Source organism: Dasypus novemcinctus, chromosome 3, assembly GCF_030445035.2.
Source record: "Dasypus novemcinctus isolate mDasNov1 chromosome 3, mDasNov1.1.hap2, whole genome shotgun sequence".
NCBI classification, from domain to species: Eukaryota; Metazoa; Chordata; class Mammalia; order Cingulata; family Dasypodidae; genus Dasypus; species Dasypus novemcinctus.
This window is the reverse complement of record NC_080675.1, coordinates 35,273,381-35,297,258: the sequence shown is the minus strand read 5'-3', so window position 1 is coordinate 35,297,258 and position 23,878 is coordinate 35,273,381. Positions and strand designations below refer to the sequence as shown.

At 42.1% G+C, this 23,878-nt stretch overlaps 1 protein-coding gene across 2 annotated transcripts in view; it reads left to right on the top strand.

Annotated features, from left to right (window-relative positions):
- The first annotated feature begins 603 nt into the window (after nucleotides 1-603).
- The window catches only part of LOC101439958 (acyl-coenzyme A thioesterase 2, mitochondrial), a 65,613-nt gene continuing 42,338 nt past the window's right edge, over nucleotides 604-23,878 (top strand). For both annotated transcript variants that reach the window (XM_058293096.2, XM_004484969.5), the window contains exons 1-2: nucleotides 604-2,890; nucleotides 10,474-10,676. In XM_058293096.2, coding sequence (XP_058149079.1) covers nucleotides 2,356-2,890; nucleotides 10,474-10,676 — 738 coding nt within the window. In that variant the 5' untranslated portion in view covers nucleotides 604-2,355. The remainder of the gene's footprint in view (nucleotides 2,891-10,473; nucleotides 10,677-23,878) is intronic.

The following is a 23,878-nucleotide window of genomic DNA, read 5'->3' as shown; positions in this document are numbered from 1 at the left end:
CAAACATTACCATGCACCCTGGACATATACCAACTTAATATCTTGTTGGTGGAGGAAGAGAGCCCTACCTGTCTCATGTGCAGGTTTGGTACCTCACATTTGCTATTTCATGTTCTTGGACTCTCTGTCCCTCACTCTCCTGGGAGTTTGTGTAGGAGTGTCCTAGTCTGCTGAGGCCCAAAGCAGGTTCCTCAGACAGCTTTGGCCCCTCTTCCATTGTTTTTGTGAGAGATTTGAGCCCTGCCTGCCTGCTCTGATGCCATTTTCCTAGGACTTATTCTTTTGCTATATATATATATATATATATATATATATATATTTTAAAGAGGTACAAGTGATTGAACTCAGGACCCCATACATGGAAAACAGGTATTCAACCACTGAGCTACATCTGCTCCGCACTATATCATTTTTAATGGTTATATATTCCATTATGAATTCTCCACAATTTAATCAAATTTTATTGCTAGTTTCTAACTTTTCCTCTATTAAAACAATTGTATGACAAGCATCATTATAGCCAAATATTTACCCATATCCATGAATATTTACTTAGAAGAAACTTCTAGAAGTGGAATTGTGAGTCAAAGAGAATGCATCTTTTTAATATTTTTATTCAGATTGTTTTCTGAAAAGGCCATACCAATTTATGACTCACCAGCAATATATAAATGTCTGTTTTCCAGATCTTCAACATAGGATATCGTGTGAGAGACACAGGTCAAGCCTAATAGTTTAGAGCACAGGTTCCAGAATCAGATTGCAAAGGTATGAACCCCAACTGTGTGATCTTCAGCAAATTGATTAACTTCTCTGGGCCTTCATTTTCTCAGGATTCTTGCAAGGAACAAAAATTAGCTCTTACTATTTACCTTCTTTAGTTCCTGAGACTTTTGTGCACAAAATATACTGTAAAGTACCCCACAGGAGAACAAAAGTAATTAGAGATACAGGGACTAGGTTAAAAGGCTTGGATGGCAAAGCTCTTGAGGGTGGCCTTATTGGGAGCAGAGGCAAACCCAGGTTTGGTGGGCCTGAATCTTATGCAGTTTGCAGGTTTCTCTAATAAAAAGGACACAAGATTATGTATGTAAAACCAGGTACAATGCCTTGTAAGAGGACTGAAGCTTACATATCATGAAAAATCTACCATTGGCTGGGATGAACAGCTTATGAAAAAATGGGAAAAGGTGACAAGTCTAGGATGAATGGGAGATGTTTGCCTAAATGAAGCAAATTGAGAGCCCAGTATAACAAAATAGTAATAACTTTACTACCTCATTTGGCTATTTTTATTGCCTGTAAGGAATGGAGCACAGAGGTCAAACTGCTAGTAAGAAGGTGTGGCAGTTTGATATTATTGATGAATTCCAAAAAGAAATATTGGATTATGTTTGTAAACTGATCTTTTCCTCTGGACATATAATATTATATTGGATTGATTACTTAATCAAGTAAACCTCTTGTGTCATTAGGGCATTGTGTCCCTGTGCTTTGGTGGGTGGGGATTCACAGATAAAAGGCATGGCAAAGGACAGAGTTGAGGGTTTCTGATGTTGGAGTTCGATGCTGAAGCCTTAAGCTGGGGCCGCAGGATAAAAGCCTACAAAGGAAAAAGAAGCAAGCCCCAGAAAAGGAGGAACCGAGGAAGCCTGAACCCTCACAGACATCAGCAGCCATCTCACTCCAACACGTGAATATAGACTTTGGTAAGAGAAATAACTTATGCTTTATAGCCTGGTATTTGTAAGCTCCTACCCCAAATACCCTTTATAAAAACCAACGATTTCTGGTATTTTGCATCAGCACCCCTTTGGCTATACAGGCCACAACTCTTAGCTGTGGGACTGGTATGGAGGATGAGCACATGCGCAAATAATACGTAGACAAGCAAAGAGGCACGCTGCACAGTTTATAACAAAAGGCCCAAGGTTTACAACTGGTGTGAATTACTCAAAGTGATAAACGTCAATTACCACCCTGTATTCCTCTGAGTTTGGCGACTAGATAACTAGGTGCCAAGTTCCTTCAGACAGCAGGGAGGTAGTTTAGAGGTTTTCCGCATGGGAGGCTTTGGGCAAGGTCGTGCGTGCTGGTCTTAGCTCTCACTTCCGGCAGCTTTATACCAATTGTTAGGATTCTGGCCTATCCCGCTCCGTTTACCAGGCTGCTCTTCTCGCGCCCCCACATCCCAACCCCATCGTGGGTAACCGGGAGCTTCACCTGCAGATAAAATGCCGCCACCAGAGGGTCTTTAAGCAGTTACTTTCTCCACAGCACCATTACTCCGCCAAGTCCTGAATTCAAAATGGCGGCCCCCTGTCCCGCTGTACTGCGCGCGCCCAGGCTTTGCCCATGGAGCTCAAAGAGTTCGGCGCTGTCCTGGCGTCCACAGCTGAGGTCAGGTGGCTCGGTCTGGAGGGTCCCTGCCGGACGGCAGCTACCGTGACGCTGGAGCCCGCGGGCCGCAGCCGCTGGGACGAGCCGGTACGCATCACGGTGCGCGGACTGGCCCCGGGGCAGCCCGTCACGCTGCGCGCGTCCCTGCGCGACGAGAAGGGCGAGCTCTTCCGAGCCCACGCGCGCTACCTCGCGGACGGCTCCGGCGAGCTGGACCTGACGAGCGCACCCGCGCTGGGCGGCAGCTTCTCGGGGCTCGAGCCCATGGGGCTCTTCTGGGCCCTGAAGCCTGAGAAGCCCTTCCAGCGGCTGGTGAAGCGGGACGTGCAGACGCCTTTCGCCAAGGAGTTGGAGGTGCTGGACGGCCACGACCCTGAGCCCCAGCGGCTGCTGTGCCAGGCGGGGCTCGAGCGCGACTTCCTGCCGCCCGGGGTGCGGAGGGAGCCGGTGCGCACGCGCCGGGTGCGCGCCACGCTCTTCCTGCCCTCCGGTGAGCGACCTGCTTCTCTAATAGTTCCTGTCGTCAGGTCTGTGTCCTTGCAGCTTCTAGAGAAAAAGGGCCAACATTCAAGAGGTCCGTGAGGTTGTAAAACAGCCTTGAGATATCAGGGAGACGTGAGTGGCTTGTTAGGCTTGCTGAGTACGTGGTTTTGCTGCTCTAAAACGACGAGGTTCTTTAAAATCCAGTCATCAGTTAAAAGACCCATAAAGAAATGGAAATGACAGTTGTAATATTTTTTTTTTTTTACCATCTAAAGCTAGTTTCAATTTTTAAAAAAATGTTATTCGAAAGAGTTACTTTTTCAACTTTGCAGCTTTTCTTTCAATTCCAAGAATAGTATTAAGATTTAAGTAAATTAGCAGGAAGGAATAAGACCTCTAGCTATCATCTGGAAATCTGACAATACTGAATATTTTTACTATGACATTAAAAAAAAAGGAAAAAATGAAAAGATATTAGGTTTGTGCAAAAGAAATTGTGGTTTTAGACTCAATTTTAAGTCATTTATAACTAGGATCAAACACATCTTTTTAAAAATTTATTTATACCCCCCATCCCCTTGTTTGCTCTCTGTGTCCATTTGCTGTGTGTTCTTCTGTGTCTGCTTGCATTCTTGCCAGGTGGCACCAGGAATCTGTGTCTTTTTGATGCATCATCTTGCTATGCCAGCTCTCCATGTGTGCGGCACCACTCCTGGGCAGGTTGCGCTTTTTTTGCAGGGCACACTCCTTGCTCGTGCCTTATGCGGGGGACACCCCTGTGTGGCACGGCATTCCTTGCACACAGCAGCATTCCGCGTGGGCGAGCTCACCACATGGGTCAGGAGGTCCTGGGTAGTGAACCCTGGACTTCCTATATGGTAGGCAGAAGCTCTATCAGTTGAGTCACATACGCTTCCCTCAAAGACATCTTTATTAATCAAAATAGGAACCATTGATTGTAATGGTTCCTATTGTTGCCAACATTGTTGCCAACCACAAATAAGTTTGCTTATTCCTGTAGTGAAAAAATCCTTGTTTTGAGATTCAGCAAACTCTTGGAAAGCATTTTCTGCATCCTGCTAGTTGTGGAAGCATTTTTCCTACAAAAAGGTTGTTGAGAAGCAATTCATTCAAGTTGTCACATTTATCAGTAGTTCCTTCTTTTAATTTGTTTATTCATTCATCATTGACAATAAACACTGGCATGTATGTTTTTGTGTGAATACAAGTTTTATGTCTCTAGGGTAAAAATACCTTAGGGAAGGATTGTTGGGTCATGTGGAAAAGCATGTTTAATTTTATAAGAGACTGCCAAACTGTTTTCTGAAGTTACTGTCCCATTTTGCATTCCTGCTAGCAATGAATGAAGGTTCCATTTGCCCCACATCCTCATTAGCATTTGGCATTCAGTTTTCTGGGGGCAAGGAAGCAATGTTTTTGTTGTTGTTTGTAAATTATTTTCATTCACGAAAGTGTAAAAATCTCTGCGGCTCTGAGGCTCTGGGTATAGAGGGAAATATGGATTTAGCCTATGCCATTCTTTTTTTTTACCCAGGTTCGTAATTTCTTGTACAAATTGAGTATCACATGACGAGTTGACATTAGGCTCCTGCAGGCATCAAATTTGGTACTTGGATGAGGTACAGTTTAGAATCCATTTATGTTGCTTTCTTTCACAGCTGGAGTTTTTTTAGACTTTAACTTGAAATATAGGACAAGCAAAGCAGTGCCCCCATATGTGGCCAGTACACAATTCATTCTACCTGTAAGAGTATAAGAGGTGAAATATTTTTTAATACCAGTGAACTGGAATTGGGCATCAGTTTCTGGACCTGCCATGATTTCAATCAAAGCCACAAATTACGAAGACAATGTCCTTCAACCCACACAGCTGCCCCTCCGCTGGGCCGGAACCCTATGCCATTCTCTTGATACTTGAAAACCAGGGGCATGTCAGCATTCTTATTGTCGACGGAAAACTTAAAAATTAATAAGCAAGTCCCAAATAGCTTTTTTTTAATTAAAAAAAGTTTACTGAAGTATGTCATTCATACCTGAACATACATAAACAATAAGTGTACAGTAAAAATTGTGAACTTAAAAACAAACATATAACAATCATACAGGGCTCCCATACATCACCTCACTGTCAATACCTTGCATTGTTGTGAAACATTTGTTGCAAATTATGAAAGCATTGTCAAAGTATTACTACTAACTATAATCCATATCTTACATTTGGGTGTATTTTTCCCCAACCCACCTTATTATTCTTATTGTTCATAAACGATACAATTTATCTAAAGTGTGCAATCAGTGACACTTGTTATATTCACAGAATTATGCATTCATCACTTCAGTCCATATTAAAGCATTTTCATTATTCCACAAAAATAGAAAATAAAACAACAAAAAACAAACCACTGTGGAGTAGATGTAGCTCAGGTAGTTGGGCATCTGCTTCCCACATACAAGGTCCTGAGTTTGATCCCCCATACCTACTAAAAAAAAAAACAAAAAACAAGCAATAAACAAACAAAAAACAACAGCTTGGGGAAGCTGATGTAGCTCAATGGTTGAGCATCAGTCTCCCACATATGAGTTTCCAGGTTCAAGCCCTGGCTCCAGTACCTCAAAAACAAAAAAACAAAACTACTATCGTACCCATGTGTTGGCACTATTAATTATAAATCCTATGATATGCTTTCATTATTTCTACTCATTTCCAAACATATACAGACAATTTTTTGTATATGTTAATTCTACACAGATTAAACCTCAGCTTTCCATTCTCTAACCACATCTTATTCTCTGGTGACTTTTATTCTAGCAATTAATTCCATGAGTTTGTTCATTATATTTAGTTCATAATAGTGAGATCGTACAATGTTTGTCCTTTTGTGCCTATCTTGTTTCACTAAACATAATGTCCTCCAGGTTCATCCATGTTGTCGTATGCTTCATGACTTCATTTTGTCTGACAGCTGAATAATATTCCATGTGTGTATATACAATAGATTGTTTATCTGCTCATCAGTTGTTGGACACTTGGGTTGTTTCCATCTTTTGGCTATTGTGAATAATGTCACTATCAACACTGGTGTACAGATTTCTGTATATGTCACTGCTCTCATTAGTGGTGTTGCAGGATCATGTGACAAGTCTATATTCAACTTCTTTAGGAACTGCCAAACAGTGCTCCACAATGGCTGTACCATTCTGCATTCCCACCAGCAGCAAATAAGTGTTCCTTTCTCTCCACAACCTCTCCAACATTTGTAGTTTTTCTGTTTTGTTTTGTTTTGTTTTTAATAGTGGCCATTCTAGTAGATATGAAATGATATCTCATTTTAGCTTTGATTTGCATTTCCCTAGTAGCTAGTGATGAACATGTTTTCATGTGTTTCTTAGCTGTATGTATTTCTTCTTTAGAAGATCTTTTTTCCCATTTTTAATTGCGTCATTTGTCTTTTTATTGTTGAGTTGTAGGATCTCTTTATATATCATGGATTTTAGATCATTGTTGGATGTGTGATTTCCAAATATTTTCTCCCCTTGAGTAGGTTATCTTTTTACCCTCTACACAAAGTCCTTTGAGGTATAGAAGTGTTTAATTTTTAGGAGGTCCCATTTAACTTTTTTTTTTTTTTTTTCCTCATGCTTTGGGTGAAAGGTTTAAGAGACCCCCATCTACTACATGGTCTTGTAAATGTTTCCCTACATTATCTTATAGAAGTTTTATGATCCTGGCTTTTATGTTTTAGGTCTTTGATCCATTTTGAGTTGATTCTTGTATAGGGAGTGAGATAGGGGCTCTCTTTCATTTTTTTGGTTCTCCCAGCACCATTTGTTGAAGATACTGTTCTTTCCCAGAAAAATAGATTTGGTAGGCTTATCAAAAATCAATTGACCATAGAGGTGAGGGTCTATTTCTGAACTCTCAGTTTTATTCCATTGATCAATGTGTTGTCTTTATGCCAATACTATGCGAATCTGACTACCATAGCTTTATAATACACTTCAAGGGCAGGAAACATGAGTCCTCTGATTTTGCTCTTCTTTTTAAAGATGTTTTTGGCTATCCGGGTGCCCTTTCCCTTCCAAGTGATTTTGGTAATTGACTTTTTTATTTCTGCAAAGTAGGGTGTTGGAATTTTGATTGGTTTTGCATTGAATCTGTCAATCAATTTGGGTAGAATTGACATCTTCGTTATGATTAGTCTTCCAATATTTGAACCTGAAATATACTTCCATTTGTTTAGGTCTTCTTTTCAGCAGTGTTTTGTAGTTTTCTGAATTCTGATCCTTTACATCTGGTTAAATTAATTCCTAGATATTTGAGTCTTTTGTGGAATTTTTTTCTTGATTTCCTCTTCAGCTGGCTCATTACTAATACATAGAAACTCCCATATGGTAGGCAGAAGCTCTTTCACTTGAGCTACATCTGCTTCCCAATGTTATTCTTTATTATCTTTTTTTTTTTCTGAGATACATAGATCACACAAAATGTTACATTAAAAAATATAAGAGGTTCCCATATACCCCCACTCCCCACACCCCCCCTCTCCTCCCACATCAATAACCTCTTTCATCAGTGTGGCACAGTCATTGCATTTGCTGAATACATTTTGGAACATTGCTACACAGTATGAATTATAGTTTACATTATAGTTTATACTCTCTCCCAGTCCGTTCAGTGGATTATGGCAGGGTATATAATGTCCTGCATCTGTCCCTGCAATATCATTCAGGACAACTCCAAGTACTGAAAATGTCCGTATATCACACCTCTTTTTCCCTCTCCCTGCCCTCGGCAACTCCCATGGCCACTGTCTCCACATCAATGATACAGTTTCTTCCATTTCTAGAGTCACAATAATTCTATAGTAGAATACCAGTAAGTCCACTTTAATCCATATTTTATTCCTCCATCCTGAGGACCCTGGGATGGTGATGTCCACTCTACCTCTAAATCAAGAGGGGGCTTAGATCCCACATGGTTGATGGATGGGATTCTCCTGCTTGCAGTTGTAGACTCCCTTGGTTCCCTTGTGTGACAGTTGACCATCCTCACCTCCCTGTTAGTTGACCTGGGTAAGTCCAACAAACCAGAGAGTAGAGGGGTCACACTCACATCTCAGCACAATCTCAGAGACAGCCAAAGTAGATACAACCTGAGGTATTGGTGCTCCTGAGGGCTACAGAGACACTCAGGTCCTACGGTCATGGCAGATGGCTCTGGAGTTCAGTGCCTTGCCAGTGGACTGTACTTTGGAACTTGTGCTCCTGAGTGTGATGGAGTTGGACTCACGATGTGACCTCTCTACACATGCCTCTTCTGTCACTTTTACTGAACCTTTGGTTGGCACTGGGGTTGGTGTATGCTGAGGAGACTTGAGTCTTTGTACTGTCCATGTGCCAGCTGGGCCCTGAGCCTCAGCAGTGTTGCGACACCAACACCATTAACTTTCAGTATTATTACTGTAAAGACATTACCTACTTCAACCATTTTTTCCTATGGCTTTCATATGTCTTATTTTTGGTTACCTTTTCAGATAGTCTTCACTTCTGCAGTCTCCTCCAAGTCTCCCTCTCTTCTTTTTTGGCTGCAGAACTCCCTTTATTGTTTCTTGCAGAGTTGACTTCTTGTTTACAAACATTCTTCATTTCTGTTTATCTGTGGATATTTTAAATTCACTGTCATATTTGAAGGTCATTTTTGCCAGATAAAGAATTCATGGCTGGCAGTTTTTCTCTTTTAGTGTCATGATTATATTTTACCATTATCTTCTCACTTTTATGGTTTCTGAAGAGAAATCAGCACTAAGTCTTATTGGACATCCCTTGTATATGATGTTTCACTTCTCCCTTGCTGCTTTCAGAATTTTCTCTTTATCTTTGGCATTTGGCATTCTGAATATTGGGTGTTTTTATGTAGATCTATTTGGATTTCTTCTAGTTGGAGTACACTGTGCTTCCTGGACATGAATAGTCATGTCTTTCATGAGAGTTGGAAAATCTTCTATCGTTACATACTCAAATACTCTTGCCCTTCTCTTTTCCTTCTGGAACACTCATAACACATATGTTGATGCGCTTCATGTTATCATTCAACTCCCTGAGCCCCTGCTCAATTTTTCCCATTCTTTTCTCTCTCTGTTCTTCTCCCTTTTCAAGTTCAGCTGTTCTGTTCTCTCATTGCTGGTTCTTTCTTCCATGATTTCAAATCTGCTGTTGTGTGCCTCTATTATATTTTTAATGTCACTCGTTGTGCCTTTCATTCTCATAAATTCAGTTATTTTTCTAACCAAGATTTCTAATATTCCTTTATGCTCACCGAGTGTCTACTTAATGTCTTTTATTTCTTTAGCCATGTTGTCTTTCAGTTCCATGATTTGACTTAGGGGATTTATATGAACCTCATTGATTAGCTGTGTCTAGTCATGTCCCTTGTCTATAGCTTCAATTTGTCCATAGGCCTGAGTCATATATTCATTTTTCTTAGTATGGCTTGTAATTTTTTGCTGATGTCTAGGCATCTGGTTTTAATGTTGAGTTTACTCTGATGTTTGCTCTCTTGCCTGGGAATTTACTGTGAAGTAGCTGTGTGCTACCATTGTTTGAGTCTTGGTTCAACTTTTTCTAGATATTTAGGATTACCCCCTGTCTAACTGCTGAAACCAAGGCTAAGGACCCGGTAATGGGGTGCAGGCCAGTTTCCAAGAGCCTTGGAGAAGGTGGAAGTAAAGGCATTGCTTGGCTCTTTTACTTACTTATTGTTATTTTCCTTTTTTGTGTGTGCACTTTTCTGGTCTGCCAGCAGATGATGCTCTTTGGTAGCCCTCTCAGCTTAGATCCCAGATGCTAGGGGGAATGGAGTCACAGTGACCTTGCCCTGGTGGAAAATGCAAAAGCATGGTCCTCAGGGTGGGCCAAGACTCACAAGCACACTTTCTTAGAAGCTGTTCTCCTCCTTTGGTGTTCACACCCTTCCTCTCTCTGCCTCTTTAGCAACCAGCCCAGGGCAATAAAGAGGGTGTTTGAGAAGGCAAATTATCTTTAGCTCCCTGTTGATTCTCAGGGTAACAATGTTGTGGCTCCCCTGGCCTGGAAGTATGGGACCCCTGCAAAGCTGCAGACCAGGTTCACTAGCAAAAATATGAATTTTCTGTAAGCTGTGTCCCTCCCCCCTCCTATCTTGGGGAAGAGGACCCCTGCAATGCCTTCAGCCCACAGCCACTGCATTCCACAGCCACTGCAGTGCTCGGACTACTGTTTGTTCCGAGGGTGGGACCATGGGTGCCACAAGCTGATGCTGCAGCTTTCTTCACAGGATTTTTCCAGCCAGCCAAGACTCGTTTCCTTCACCCCTCTCCCCTCTGGGTGGTGTCTAACCTTCCCTTGGCATCCTAAGCCCCAGAGCAGCCCTCCAAACAGTCTCCACCTGTTATCTAGCTATTTTTTCTGCAAGAGAAATGATCCCTCTGTCTGTGTAATTCTCCATCTTCCTGGAAGTCCCACAAATGGCTTTTGACACTATTGCAAAAGATTCCAGAAATAGTATAATTTTGTGTTTTGTTTCTTCCTAAGAACCAGCAACATTTCCTGGTATTATGGACATTCCTGGAGCTGGCGGTGGCCTTCTGGAGTACCGAGCTAGTCTGCTAGCCAGAAAGGGTTTTGCTGTGATGGCTCTGGCTTATTATAACTATGAAGACCTCCCCAAGGACTTGAAGTCCCTTCACCTGGAATACTTTGAAGAAGCTGTGAATTACCTGCTCAATCACCCTAAGGTTGGATTTTCTCTAAGTTTTATGGGCTACATATCAGGTCTCTTCCTCATAAAATGATCTTGGTTCTCATAGAACTTAGCTCATTCACTACAGCTACTGCCCACCACTAACACATACTATCTTTTTTTTTTTAAAGATTTATTTTATTTATTTCTCTCCCCTTACCCCCGTTGTCTGCTCTCTGTGTCCATTCTCTCGGTGCTCTTCTGTGGCCGCTTGCATTATCAGGTGGCACCAGAAACTGCGTCTCTTTTCTGTTGCGTCATCTTGCTGCGTCAGCTCTCCGTGTGTGCGGCGCCACTCCTCGGTGGGCTGTGCTTTTTCTTTTTACTTGGGGCGGCGACCCTTGCAGGGCGTAATCCTTGTACATGGGGCACCCCTACATAGAGGCACCCCTGGGTGCCACGGCACTCCTTGCGCATGGCAGCACTGCGCGTGGGCCAGCCCATCACTTGGGTCAGAAGGCCCTGCATTTGAACCCTGGCCTTCCCATCTGGTAGGCAGATGCTCTATCAGTTGAGCCACGTCCGCTTCCCTATACTACCTTTTATAGGCACTTCTTAATGACAGTATTTATGCAATTATAAATTACTATAATGTATTTCTTGCTAGTGCAGCTGTTTCTAGTTGCTATTATAGAATTGAAAATTCCAGTATTTTATAATATTTCATAACGTTCCTAAACACATTTAAGATCCCTAGTTTGACACAGGAAGTCAGGGGAAAGGGATAGGGAAGCACTATCTTTAGAAGGCCCCAGTTAAAATGTTTGTGATTAGAAGTTCTCTCTCCCATTGCGTATTGAGCATGTGAGAACACAAGATTATGTTATAAAGGAAGAACTTGTGGCCAGTGAACCTGGGTTCTAGGAAGTGTTTTGAAGGTTCTGGGCTCAGGGTACCAGAGGATTAGGAAATAAACCTTTCTCTTTTTATAATTTTTATCAGAGCTCAATGTGGATGGAAGCATTGAAGCTTTTAAAAGAGGTGATAGGGTACAGTGGAGTCAGAATAAAGTGTATATATAGAGAAGTTAAATTTGAGTTTTGTTTTTCCCAAATACTTGTTCCATGACTTTGGGATCTCTGTTTCCTCCTTTGAACAATTGGGATGATAATATCATCTGATTTCCACTACTTTTTATGAGGAGTAAATGGATGAAATCAGTCAAAGGTGCTATTGTAGAAGGCTTGAGGAAAATAGACTGCTGCTCAGAGGTTAAGCAAATGCCATTTGTTTGTAACGTATAGGTCAATGGTAACTGTGACAAGAGCAATCCTTGTGTAACAGTGCAAACCTGAACTACCCTGGAGGAGATTACATAGAAATTGTAAGACAAGGAAAAGACCAACTCCAGACAACTTTTCCTACAAATTTTGTTGTTGAAAGGGCAATAACTATGGTGGAAGTAGGGCCAAGGGATTCTTACAAAAATATGAGAGATCCTAAAACTTGTAAGTACATTGATGGGAATGAGCCAGTAGAGAAGGATCAGAGTTCTTGAGAATGACAGTGAATGGGATCCTGAGCACAAGTAGAGGAGTAGGCTTTGATAAGAACAGAGATACTTCCTCCTTGCAAACAGGAGGGAAGGCAGAGAGCTTGAGTTCCTGTTGAAGTAGGTAAATTTGGCATTGGGAAAATGAGGATGTGTTCCTACCGGGTACTTTCTATTTTTTTCAATAAAGTATGGGGACCTGAAAGTGAGGAGGCTTAAGGGAGCTTGAGGAGGTAAGAGAAGGTAGGCAAAGGTGTGAAATCATCTTTTGGAGAAGTAGAAAGCGAACAGAAGTATGGTAGGATTGATGGTAGGATCAATTGAAATTTATCGTCATAAAAGGAAAGTAAAATCTGCCAACACAAATGTGTTTTTCTCCCCAGCAGTGTTCATTTGCACAAATGTAGGTTTGGAGGAAGTGAATAAGTGGATTTAGCCAGTGTTAGCCCGTTTCCAGGCAAGTATGCCAAAGAAGTGTTAAAGTCGTTACGATGTTTGCAAGGGAGTGATTATAATGATGAAACATTACATCTAAGCTGGATGAAGAGGGAAGTGAGAACATGAGGGAGGTATTGATAGTGGTAAGGAAAAGCCGCAGATCATCTGTTACCCAGAGACAGGGCACTATATTGAGCCCCCTTATTTCCCCATGTGCCGGGCTTCCCTGCACAGCGTTCTAGGCAGAACTGTCATCTGGGGAGGGGAGCCCAGGGCTCATGCCATGGCCCAAGTGGATGTCTGGAAGCAACTTCAGACTTTTTTCCACAAACACTTAGGTGGTAAAGAGTTAGGGAGGGCTCCCCTGAAAATGTAATCCATTATTTGAAGGTTTGGCAGGTCAGACTCTAATATATGCTAGAAATATCAGTTAAAATTAGTTTACCTGTATGTATTATTATAACTCTTTAAAGTTTTTATTCATTTCTCTTTAAATACTATTGCTGTTAAAATAGTTTCCATACAAATCAACAATATCAGGAATGTACAAGGAGTCATAATAATAAACACTATAAAGGTTAGAAATAGAAACATTATAGATAAAGCTGACATTTCCTTCAATGCTTTTTCTCTACCATCCCCTCCTTCCCAAAAGTCACCTTTATGATTGTGCTGTGTATCCTTTCAGATGTTATACTTTAACATGCACATATGTACCAATAAAAAAACAAAAACTGGTTTTGTTGCATAAACATCATAAAAACAGAATATGGGTTTTACAAAACAAGTAAGTGTTGGGAAAAGGGCATACCTTCTATCTGACTCATACCCTATTTCACACTGATATACAGGACTGGAAAAGGTTTAAGTTCAGAAAGGAAAAGAGTGATTGGGGAAGGAAATAGTGCTTCCTTAGCATCAGTTTTCTGCCAGTTATTTAATCCTGAGAACAATTTTGTAAGGCCAGTAAAAAAAATATGTGCAAGCAAAAGCTCTTGTCCATATTTTAAGTAAAAAATAATCTTCTAGAGTTAGTGATTACTTTTTTTTAATAAAAGATTTATTTTATTTATTTCTTTCCCCTTCCCCCATTGTCTGCTCTCTGTGTCCATTCACTTTGTGTTCTTCTGCTTTCTCTTGCATTGTCAGGCGGCACCAGGAAACTGCATCTCTTTTTGGTTGCGTCATCTTGCTGGGTCAGCTCTCTGTGTGTGCAGCGCTACTCCTGGGTGGGCTGCGCTTTTTTTCATGCAGGACGGCTCTCCATGCAGAGTGCACTCCCTGTGCGTGGGGCTCCCCTATGCGGGGGTGCCCCTGCATGGCACTTCTTAGGCGTAGCAGCACTGCGTGTGGGCCAGCTTGCAACACGGCTCAGGAGGCCCTGGGTATCAAACCCTGGACCCTCTATATCGTAGGTGGATGCTCTATCAGTTGAACCATGTCCTCTTCCCAGTGATTATTTATTAATATTTCTTTTGCCAAGGAAAGAAGAAGAAAAAATCTATCTAAAACTCTTCTACCTAAAAGAAAATTCTGATATTTATACATTGAACATTATAAACCAGCAGGGTTACTTCACGATATTAATTAGCAAGGTTGTAGTCCATGGGCCACCCATTAAACACTTGGAATCTATATGACTTAAGGAAAATATTTACAAATAACATTTGAAGATATTTATGATTACAGAAAAGGAACAGGAGGATCATTAAGATGAAAATATGGTAACCAGGTCCTTTCTTCCTTAATATGGATTATAATTTATTTATTTATGTCTCCAGTACTCTTCTGTTTTATCATTGAACTTTCTAAATTGCTACATTTCTGAGACTCCTGCCTCAGATTGAGAAATTTTATATATATATATATATTTATATAAAGGATTTAAAAATACCATAGTAATGAGAACTATTAACAATAGGGGAGACAGGGTGCTCTCCTATTTTGCAACTTTTCTATAAATCTAAAACTATTCTAAAGTAAGAAGGTTATTTAAAATATTAAAAAAGAAAGCACCATTAAAATTTTGGTATAGTTCATTTCCTTCCAGTTTTTTGGTCTATATATGAATGTGTTCATATTTTGCTGCATTTGCATATTTTTGTTCTGCTTTGCTCTCACTTAACATCATACAAGAGGCATTTTACCATGCCTTTTTTTAAAAAATGGTACCACAGCCAGGGAATGGAGCCCTGGCCCTCATATGTGGGAAGCTAGCACTCAAACACTGAGCCACATCAGCTCCCCTGAGTTGTCTTTTTCGTTTGTTTGCTTGTTGTTTGTTTATATGTTTTTAGGAGGCACCAGGCACCAAATAGAGGACCTTGTATGTGGGAAGCTGGTGCTCAACCACTGATCCACATCTGCTCCCTGAAATTAATTTTAATGTGTATTTTTGGCTTAAGAAAAAGAAAAATTCCAGAAAATGATGACCAATTTAGATCTCAAAACCACTATCTTTTATTCATGTTGATTTTCAGAGGCTTTGATATTCTGGGTGGAGGAATGGAAGAAAGTACTCAGAGTTCTTGAGTTACTTTGTTTTGAGTTTCCTTTTTTAAAAAATTACTTCTATGTGTTTGTTTTTATTGTGCCTTGAGCCTTAGTTAAGAGTAGTGTAGAAGTGCACAAACTTTATCCCAATAAGGAAAAACACAATAAAAACAAGTTGTACACATTTTATAACTCAGCTAAAGGTTGGGTGTGATCTACCTATTCTTTAATATATTTGTGTATGTTTAAAGAAGACAAAATGGGAATAAGTTAAAAAAATTTTTTTTGACTTCATTCCGTTAATATTAAAAGAATGAATTGAGACCCCTTGGGCATTTTATCCTATTTTACCTGTTTTTGTATCAAGACTTGAATTTCTTTTACAGCTATTGCAATAAAAGGAATATTCCCTTTTAATGGAAAAAAAAGCCTACTATTCATTTGGTTCTGAGAGGATTTAGTACATTCTAGCTGATTGTTTAAAATGTATTGCGGCACAGTAAGTATCCTGGAAAAGCTTCAAATTCATCAGCATCCTGTGTTTCAGAGCTGTGTTTTTTTGCAAAATACTCACCTCAACTATCTTGATGGCATTAATAAAGGTTATATTTGGTAGTGTATTAGTCAGCCAAAGGGGTGCTGATGCAAAATACCAGAAATTGGTTGGTTTTTATAAAGGGTATTTATTTGGGGTAGGAGCTTACAGATACCAGGCTATAAAGCATAAGTTACTTTCCCTCACCAAAGTCTGTTTCCACATGTTGGAGCAAGATGGCTGGTAATGTCTGTGAGAGTCAGGCTGCCTAGGTTCCTGCGTTCCTGGGGCTGGCTTTTCTCTGGTTTCAACGTTCCTTTCTTCCTGGGGCTGGCTTCTATCCTTTGGGAGCTTACTTCCCAGGGCTCCAGTTTAAGTCTTCAGCATCAAACTCCAATATCAAAACTCCAACATCAGAAAACCCCCAACTCTCTTCTTCGCCATGCCTTTTATCCGTGAGTCCCCGCCCACCAAGTGGTAGGGATGCAATGTTCTAATCATAACTCAGTCATGCCCAGATACAGATCAGATTACAAGCATAGTCCAAATGTCTTTTGGAATTCATCAATTATATCAAACTGCTACAGATAGTATTTTCAAATTTTACTGTTCCTATTCCACTAGACTATAAAGAAAAGACTTGTTTAGAAATTCCATCTTTAATGACTCAATTTCAATAAATTCTTAATTATTTACAGAATTTTTAAGGGGATGAAACATTTCATCTAATTTAGGCTGAAACCATACATCATTGTTTGAGGAATTAAAAAGTGAGATGATCACTTATGATAAAAAGAGAAAAGCCCCATATGAACCATTCCATGTACAACGACTTAAGCTTTTGGGAAGGTTCCTGTCAACCACTTCTCTGTATGTTTATGTTGATCCTTTTTGTTTTGTTTTTTTTAAGACTAAATTATATTTCTCAACTAGGGTCGTACTTTCACCATCATTTCTAATTTTTCAAGTATTAGCAAACAAAAGTGGGTCTTATTTTCCCCATTTATTTTCAGTGCTAGACATCCTCCCTCTCTTCATGGCTAGTCCCCAGGTGAACCAAAAATGGCTACGTCCTAGAAGAGCAGTAGAGGCAGCTTGCTATGAATGAAAACTTGTTGGAAATTTGAGATTCAGGCTGTCCTTTTAAAAATAAAAATAAAGACAAAAACATTATCACCATGTTCTTAACCAACAATGCACCTTAATGCTAGTGCTAATATTATTTATTTCCATTCAAAGCCAGGGAGTGGAGGGCAGGTGGAGAGCTGGAGGTAGGGGAAAGAGCAGAAGAAGGTGATGCCTTCCTGACTTGGCTAGCGAGCCAACAACCTTTGGTAAGAATTGGAAGAAATCAGTGTCTCTGATGCGCCCTTTTCTTTTTTCTCTCAGTGTTCTTTTCCCTCCCACCCCTGTCCTCGCACCTCACTCAGCCCTAAGGCAGGCTCCTTGTTCCCCGGCACTTACCCCTCTTCCTCCCCCTTATTTCTGTAATCAGGGAAGGTACAGATTTCCTGGGCTACAATGTGGTCCCAGCGATGGCTTTGCTGAGATGTTACCTTATTCCTGACTTTCCTGGGAGTAGAACTGGGAAGGTCTGGTTATTGTCCTTTTCGGAACTAAGAACAAAGAGTAAACTACTAAGATTAGGTTAGGGGAGCAGTGTAGCTCAGTGGTTGAGGACCTGCTTCCCATGCACGAGGCCCCAGGTTTCAGGTCCCTGGTTCAATCCCCAGTACCTCCTTTAAAAGACAGACAAGGGAAGCGGATTTGGCTCAACTGATAGAGCGTCCACCTACCATGTGGGAGGTCCAGGGTTCAAACCCTGGGCCTTCTGACCCGTGTGGTGAGCTGGCTCACGTGCAGTGCTGATGCACGCAAGGAGTGCCATGCCATGCGGGGGTGTCCCCCATGTATGGGAGCCTCACACGCAAGCAGAGCACCCCTGCAAGGAGAGCAGCCCTGTGTGAAAAAAGCGCAGCCTGCCCAGGAGTGGCGCTGCACACACAGAGAGCTGACACAGCAAGATGATGCAACAAAAAGAAACACAGATTCCCATGTCACTGACAAGAATGCAAGCAGACACAGAAGAACACACAGGGAATGGACACAGAGAGCAGACAATGGGGTGGGGAGGGGATGGGGAGAGAAATAAAAAAGAAATCTTTAAAAAAAAAAAAAAAGAATTGGTGATGAAACTACCTCCTTTAAAAAAACAAACAAAAAACCCTAAATTGTGGCGTGGGTGTAGCTCAGTGTTTGAGTGCCTGACCTAATAGAAAACTAGATCAACTAGATCTGGGAAAAGTGTAATAATTTTTCAGAGCTGCTTAAGAAAGAGATTTTTAATCAGCACATTTTCCAGCTATCATCCTCACTGTTTTTGATCTCTGCCCTACATACCTGCTTACAGCCATGGGGTGAAGAGTGTTCATTAAATTATGTAGTTCATCCTATGGTGCTTTCATTTTCAGGTCTTTAAAAAAAGTGTTTGGACAATCAGGTAGATTTTTGTTTAAATATTGAAATTTCCTTGTACTACAGTTTTTGTATTGACAGCCAAGTATATCCTTTGTTCCTTCTTCAGAGTGTGAATAAATTGATTTACAGGGTTGCCAGCTAACAAAGTATTTAATCTTAAGCTTATAGAGCCCTGCTATGGTTCATGTACCCACTTTACTCATGAAATGAAAATCTCTTCACCATGACTTTGATGATAGCAAAGGGCAAGTTTTTTTTAGTAGTGCAGAGATAAGAGATCCTGGTGATGATTTAAATTTTTGCAGATCGGGTTGAGTATCCTGACTCTTCTTTTGGCCTTCTCTCTGAGCAGTGAGATTATATAGATACAAGAAGTGGAGCTTGTCAAATATGCTCTCATTACCTCGTAAGCATAAACAAATTAGGCCCAAAGAGTCTAGCCCCTAGAAATCTGCTTCTTGGCAGCCCCCGGCCTGCTGCTGCTGCTGTCCCGGCCTCGCGGAAGGAGGCTCTCTCCTGTCAGTGTAGAATGCTGGCCCAGGCCCTGAATGCTGAGCACCTTCAGCAGGGACACTATTTCTTCCTGACATTCCGTTCACTGAGTGGATTTGATTATTACTATTGTAGAATTCTGGCAAAGAAGGAAAATAGTTGTCCTTTTCAGTCTTCCTGTGTCTTAACATTAGATTTTGATATTTCAGACTATAAAATATTTTTTGATAGTCATAGAAATGATATTCTTCTAGAGGAACCTAAAAGGGAGCAAAACATTTGAAACTACCTAGGAGTCTAACCTTGGTGACTTTTGATAAATGCAGTGTATAAGAACAGATAGTGGTTACGGAAAAGGCTCACTTAAGTAAAAGCGATACAAATATTTTCATGTAATGGCATGCTATAAAAAGTACCATTAAAAGGGGAAAAGAAGATAGGAGAAGGAGAAGTGATTTTTGAAGAAAATTAGGGCAATGCTAGTTGCCTTTAATTAAAACTTTTTTTATCTTTCACAAAGATTGCATTTGCCATTTTTATAGTTACTATATGACAATTTATATGGTACCTGGTCACATGTGACAGTCTACTGCATAAATCTGAATGACCTGGTTTAATCTGATGTATTTACATAATATATACACAGTTGAAACCTAGCATGAAAGTCAGTTTAAAAAGGACTTACTGGGAAGTGAATGTGACTCAAACAGTTGGGTGCCTTCCTACCATATGGGAGGTCCTCAGTTTGGGTCCCAATGTCTCCTGAAGAAGACAAGCAGACAGTTCACCTGTCACAATGAGCTAGGCACCACACCCAATGCACCACCGCAACAAGTTAGACACCGCACCTCCCCAACAAGCAAACACCTGAACGAGCAAAGTCACAAGCCAGGAGATGCTGCAGCCCGGGGGAGCAGATGTGGTTCAGGCTGTTGGCTTTGGTTCCCAGTGCTGCCTGGAGAAGGTGAGCAAACAACGAGCAGACAGACGACAGAACCATCGGGCGGGGGGCGGGGAAATAAATTTTTAAAAATAAAGTAAGTCTCTTTTTAAAAAGCATATATTGCACAGTATTTTTTTCTTTATTTTTAAAGAACGTTTAGATTACATAAATGTTACATCCAAAATATAGGGAATTCCCTCTCTCCCTCCCACACTTTCCCCCATTAGCAACATCTTTCATTAGCGTGGTACCTTTGTTACAATTGATGAACACATATTAAAGAATTGCTACTAAGCATGGTTTGCAATTTGCATTATGGTTTACACTTTGCACTGCACAATTTTAGAGGTTTTTAACAAAATGTGTAATGGCTTGTATCTGTCATTGAAATATCATACAGAACAATTCCAATGTCCCCAAAGTGCCCCATGTTATACCTGCTGTTCCCTCTCCGTCCTTCAGAACCTCTGACAGCCACTGTCTTTATATCAATGTTATGAGTTCTTCCATTACTAGAATAATAATAAGTCTACTTTATTCCAGAGTTGCATTCCCCTCTTACGTTTGTTCATTTCTCAATCTTGAGGATTTGGGGATGATGATGCCCGCTCTGTTTCTGATTGAGAGGGGGCTGATATTCCAAGGGGCAGATGGATGAAACTGACTTGCTTGCAGTTGTAGATTCTTGCTCCGGTCCCGGCGGGGGCGAATCCAGGGACCTGTGGGAAGAAGCAGGGTGGGGCAGAAGTCGAGAGAAGAATGGAGACAAGACAGGATTCTGATCAAGTCTCGTTTATTGGGGGTAAAACATGGGGATATATAGAGAGGGAAGGGAACATGTACATAGGTGATAGGCTGGTCTTGTGGGTGGCAGACGTCCAAGGAGGGGATTGGCCGACAGTTCGCACCGGGTCTGCGGAGTTTCGCGCCTTGCACATGCGTATTGCTGTGGTCACCTGAGTAGTGGCGGGAGGGGGAGAACAAAGAAGCAGGGAGGAGAAGAATAAGGAAATGACAGGGCAGATTTGTGACCTCCGCCATGTTGTGAGATCTGCCATGTTGTGGGAGGCTGTAGATAGGTCTCACAGTGGGTGGCTCCCTACAGGTCCCCCTTTCCTGTTTAATGAGTTATGAATTGAAGAAAGGAACAGCTGGCGATGGCTCATGGTAGAGCAGGGCTTATTTTCAGTAGTGGCATGCGGCTGCAAGGTGCTCCCGTGCTGAAAGGGGGGCTGTGCCTGTCTTAGGTCAGGGCTGCACCCGGTAAGCAATTCGTCTTACCCGGCATGCGATCAATCTTACCCGTCATTGGGAATCATGGCAGCAAAAGGCCACGTCCCTGTCTTGGGTTGACTGATGGGTCAGCCCAGTTGCCCGTCATTGGCTAACCAGTCCAGCGCCTCAGCAACAGATGGCTTGCAATTACAGCAAGCTATAATGGGGAGCCCTCATAGACCACGTATGACAAGCATGATGTACTGAGATTGGTGGGTGTGGCCACATCCGCCCCGGTCTTGTCAGGCCAGGGTGCCCGTTCCTCGTTCGAGCCACTGGATCTTTGCCGAAGCCATTCAGTGTTATAGATTAAACAGAGAAGGTTAAGCCATGATAAGGGAGGTGGTGACTGTAAGGGGAAAACAGGCAAAGAAATGCTATTAGGGTACAGGATAGCAAATGAAACAACATAAGAAATTTGCATTTTCAAAGGTTGGTTGTTCGTTCTTCGGTCCGGAGAGGTTGGTACTGATGAACATCGGCAAGATACATCACATGGGCCGAGATTTGCTTCATCCTTTCTTGGAGAAATTTAAGGAGGCAAGGTGCAAATGCACAGATTAATAGGAGGGCGATTAGGGGGCTGAGGAGGGGACCTAGCCAGGTCACGAGAGGGGAAGTGAGCCAGGCGGATAAGGAGGAGATAGATTGGGAGGGCAGTATCCCTTCCCACAATTCTCGTAGAATCTTAACATTTTGCTCAACAATACCAGATTCATTTATGTAGTAGCAGCATTCCTCCTGAAGGAAAAGGCAGGTTCCCCCTTTTTCCGTTGTAAGTAAATCGAGGGCCCTGCGGTTTTGAAGGGTTACTTGGGCAAGGGAAGTAAGCTGCCTCTGGAGGGACTCAAGGGATTCGGCAGTGGATTGTAGGTTAATCTGCCGTAATGTTTCAAAATGTTGTCCCTGCAGGACAGAGTGTGCCAATCCACCGGCGCTAAGCCCGAGGGCAGTGACTGTGCCCGCAAGGGCCGTTCGGATTAGGATTGGGAGTAAAATGGCTCTGGGCTGTCGGGGGGCTAAAAGACTGTGCAATTCCCCCTGCGTATAGTAGGTTAAGTGGGGGGTAAGAAGAACCGGAATGCAGGGAACAAGGATAGAATCGTTGATTCAGCGAGAGACGGTACCGTTACACCAGTAGAGGAGTGGAGGAGGGGCACAGGTAGTGTTGCTAGTTAGATTGTGAGTACATTTAAATGGGGGGGCAGAGCGAACTGTCGTGTTGAGAAGAATACAGGTGAGATTGTCCTGAGGTGGGGCAAGGGGGAAAATTTTGGCGGTGTCATCTGCGGCGAGAGAGCTGTTGAACGAGGGGGTAGCACTTAGAGGGATTGGGGTAGCAATTAACAAGGACTGTTGGAAGGCAGCACAGAGAAAGCAGCTGGTGAGAATTTAGCCAATTGGTGTTATTAAGAATGTCTAGAGTGGTTTGAATAATCTCTGGCCATGTAAGTAAGGGTGAGCTAGCAAGGCTTGTTTTTAAGCTTACCTCTTGTTGCTTTATATCTTCTGCGAGGACTGAAATGTCCCAGGTAGTATTGTACTTAGAGACGGTACGGAAGACAGAGATAAAGACTGTGGGTTTGGGATGGCCCACGGTTTCAGGATAGAAAGCCCCTGTGACTCCCACATTCCACTTTTCATGGCTGGGGTCCTGAATATGGAGCCAGGTAGTACCGTTGTGGTGGTGGTGGTAGATACACCATTTGTTGGCGACGCCTCTGCAAGATTGTGGGCGGTCCATGGTACATTGCCAGTAGGGGCACCCACCATATGTCTTGTCATAACCACGTTGGGGTGCAGTAGGCGAGTGTTTGGTGGTGGGGCCAGCACATGTATGCACCAAGAGCTTTACCCATCCCTCCCGCTTTGAGCAGGGTTGCCCTATTGATTAGAATGTCGAGGGGGCCTTCGCACCTGGTTGGACCGCAGTATGCCGTTCCTAGAGGCCCAGAATTTTTCTGGACTTGTGGGTCAGTATATGAGTAACGCACTGAAAAGGTAACTGCATAGTGATCTTTTTTGACCTTACTTGCTGATGTCTGTGGTGCAGGGAATGAGAGAACTAGAGCAAGGGTGAGAGAAAACACAAGGGAGCGCATTGTGTGTAGGTGGGCTACAGATAACAGGCGATAGCGAGAAGAAGGCAAATATACGTTTCGAAGAAGAAAATTAGCAGAACTTTCTCTAGCGTGGTCCAGTATAGGTGCTCCGGCGTAGAGCAGGAGGGCTTCTATGATGATGCCTCCACAAATGAGGAGAATTCCAGGAACGGTGCACGCCTGCATGAAGGTTGGTGATTACCTGTGGATGAAAAGAAAACTAATCTCAGGGAGACTCCTCTACCCTGGATAGGTTGTTATTATCCACTTGTTTGACTAATAGCTCTGGCAGCAACCTGGCTGCATCTAGTTCTTTAGAGTAGACGCAGAGTGATCCTCTGCCCCATATTAGGACAGGGTCTGGTCCATGCCAGGTGTTATCCATTGGGTCCTTCCATAGGACTGTGGCATGCTTTGTGCTAGTATTAGGATGCCAGAAGCGGTCAGCCGCAGAATGTCCTTTTTGATCTAAGCTTAGAAAATTTAAAATAAAGAGAGAGTGGGATAATAGGTTTTTGGGAGATCCTTTGACAGGGTACCATACCCCCTTCTTTATTTTTTCAGTAGTATGTTTTAAAGACCAATGTGCCCTCTCGACGATGCCTTGTCCTTGGGGGTTGTATGGAATACCCATGATGAGTTTTATGTTTAAGTGTTTGCAAAATGTGGTGAATACACGGCTAGTATATCCGGGTCCATTGTCTGTTTTTATTTGTTGTGGGGCTCCCAACACCGACATGGCAGTTAGCACATGTGTAATAACGTTTTTTCCAGCTTCCCCTGTTTGTGGGGTGGCGAAAATAAAGCCACTAAAGGTATCAACAATAACATGTACATATTTTAGATTGCCAAATTCAGAAACATGAGTTACATCCATTTGCCAGAGGGCATTGGGTATTAGACCACGGGGGTTGACTCCTATATGAGGCGTAGGCAAAAGGGTTATGCA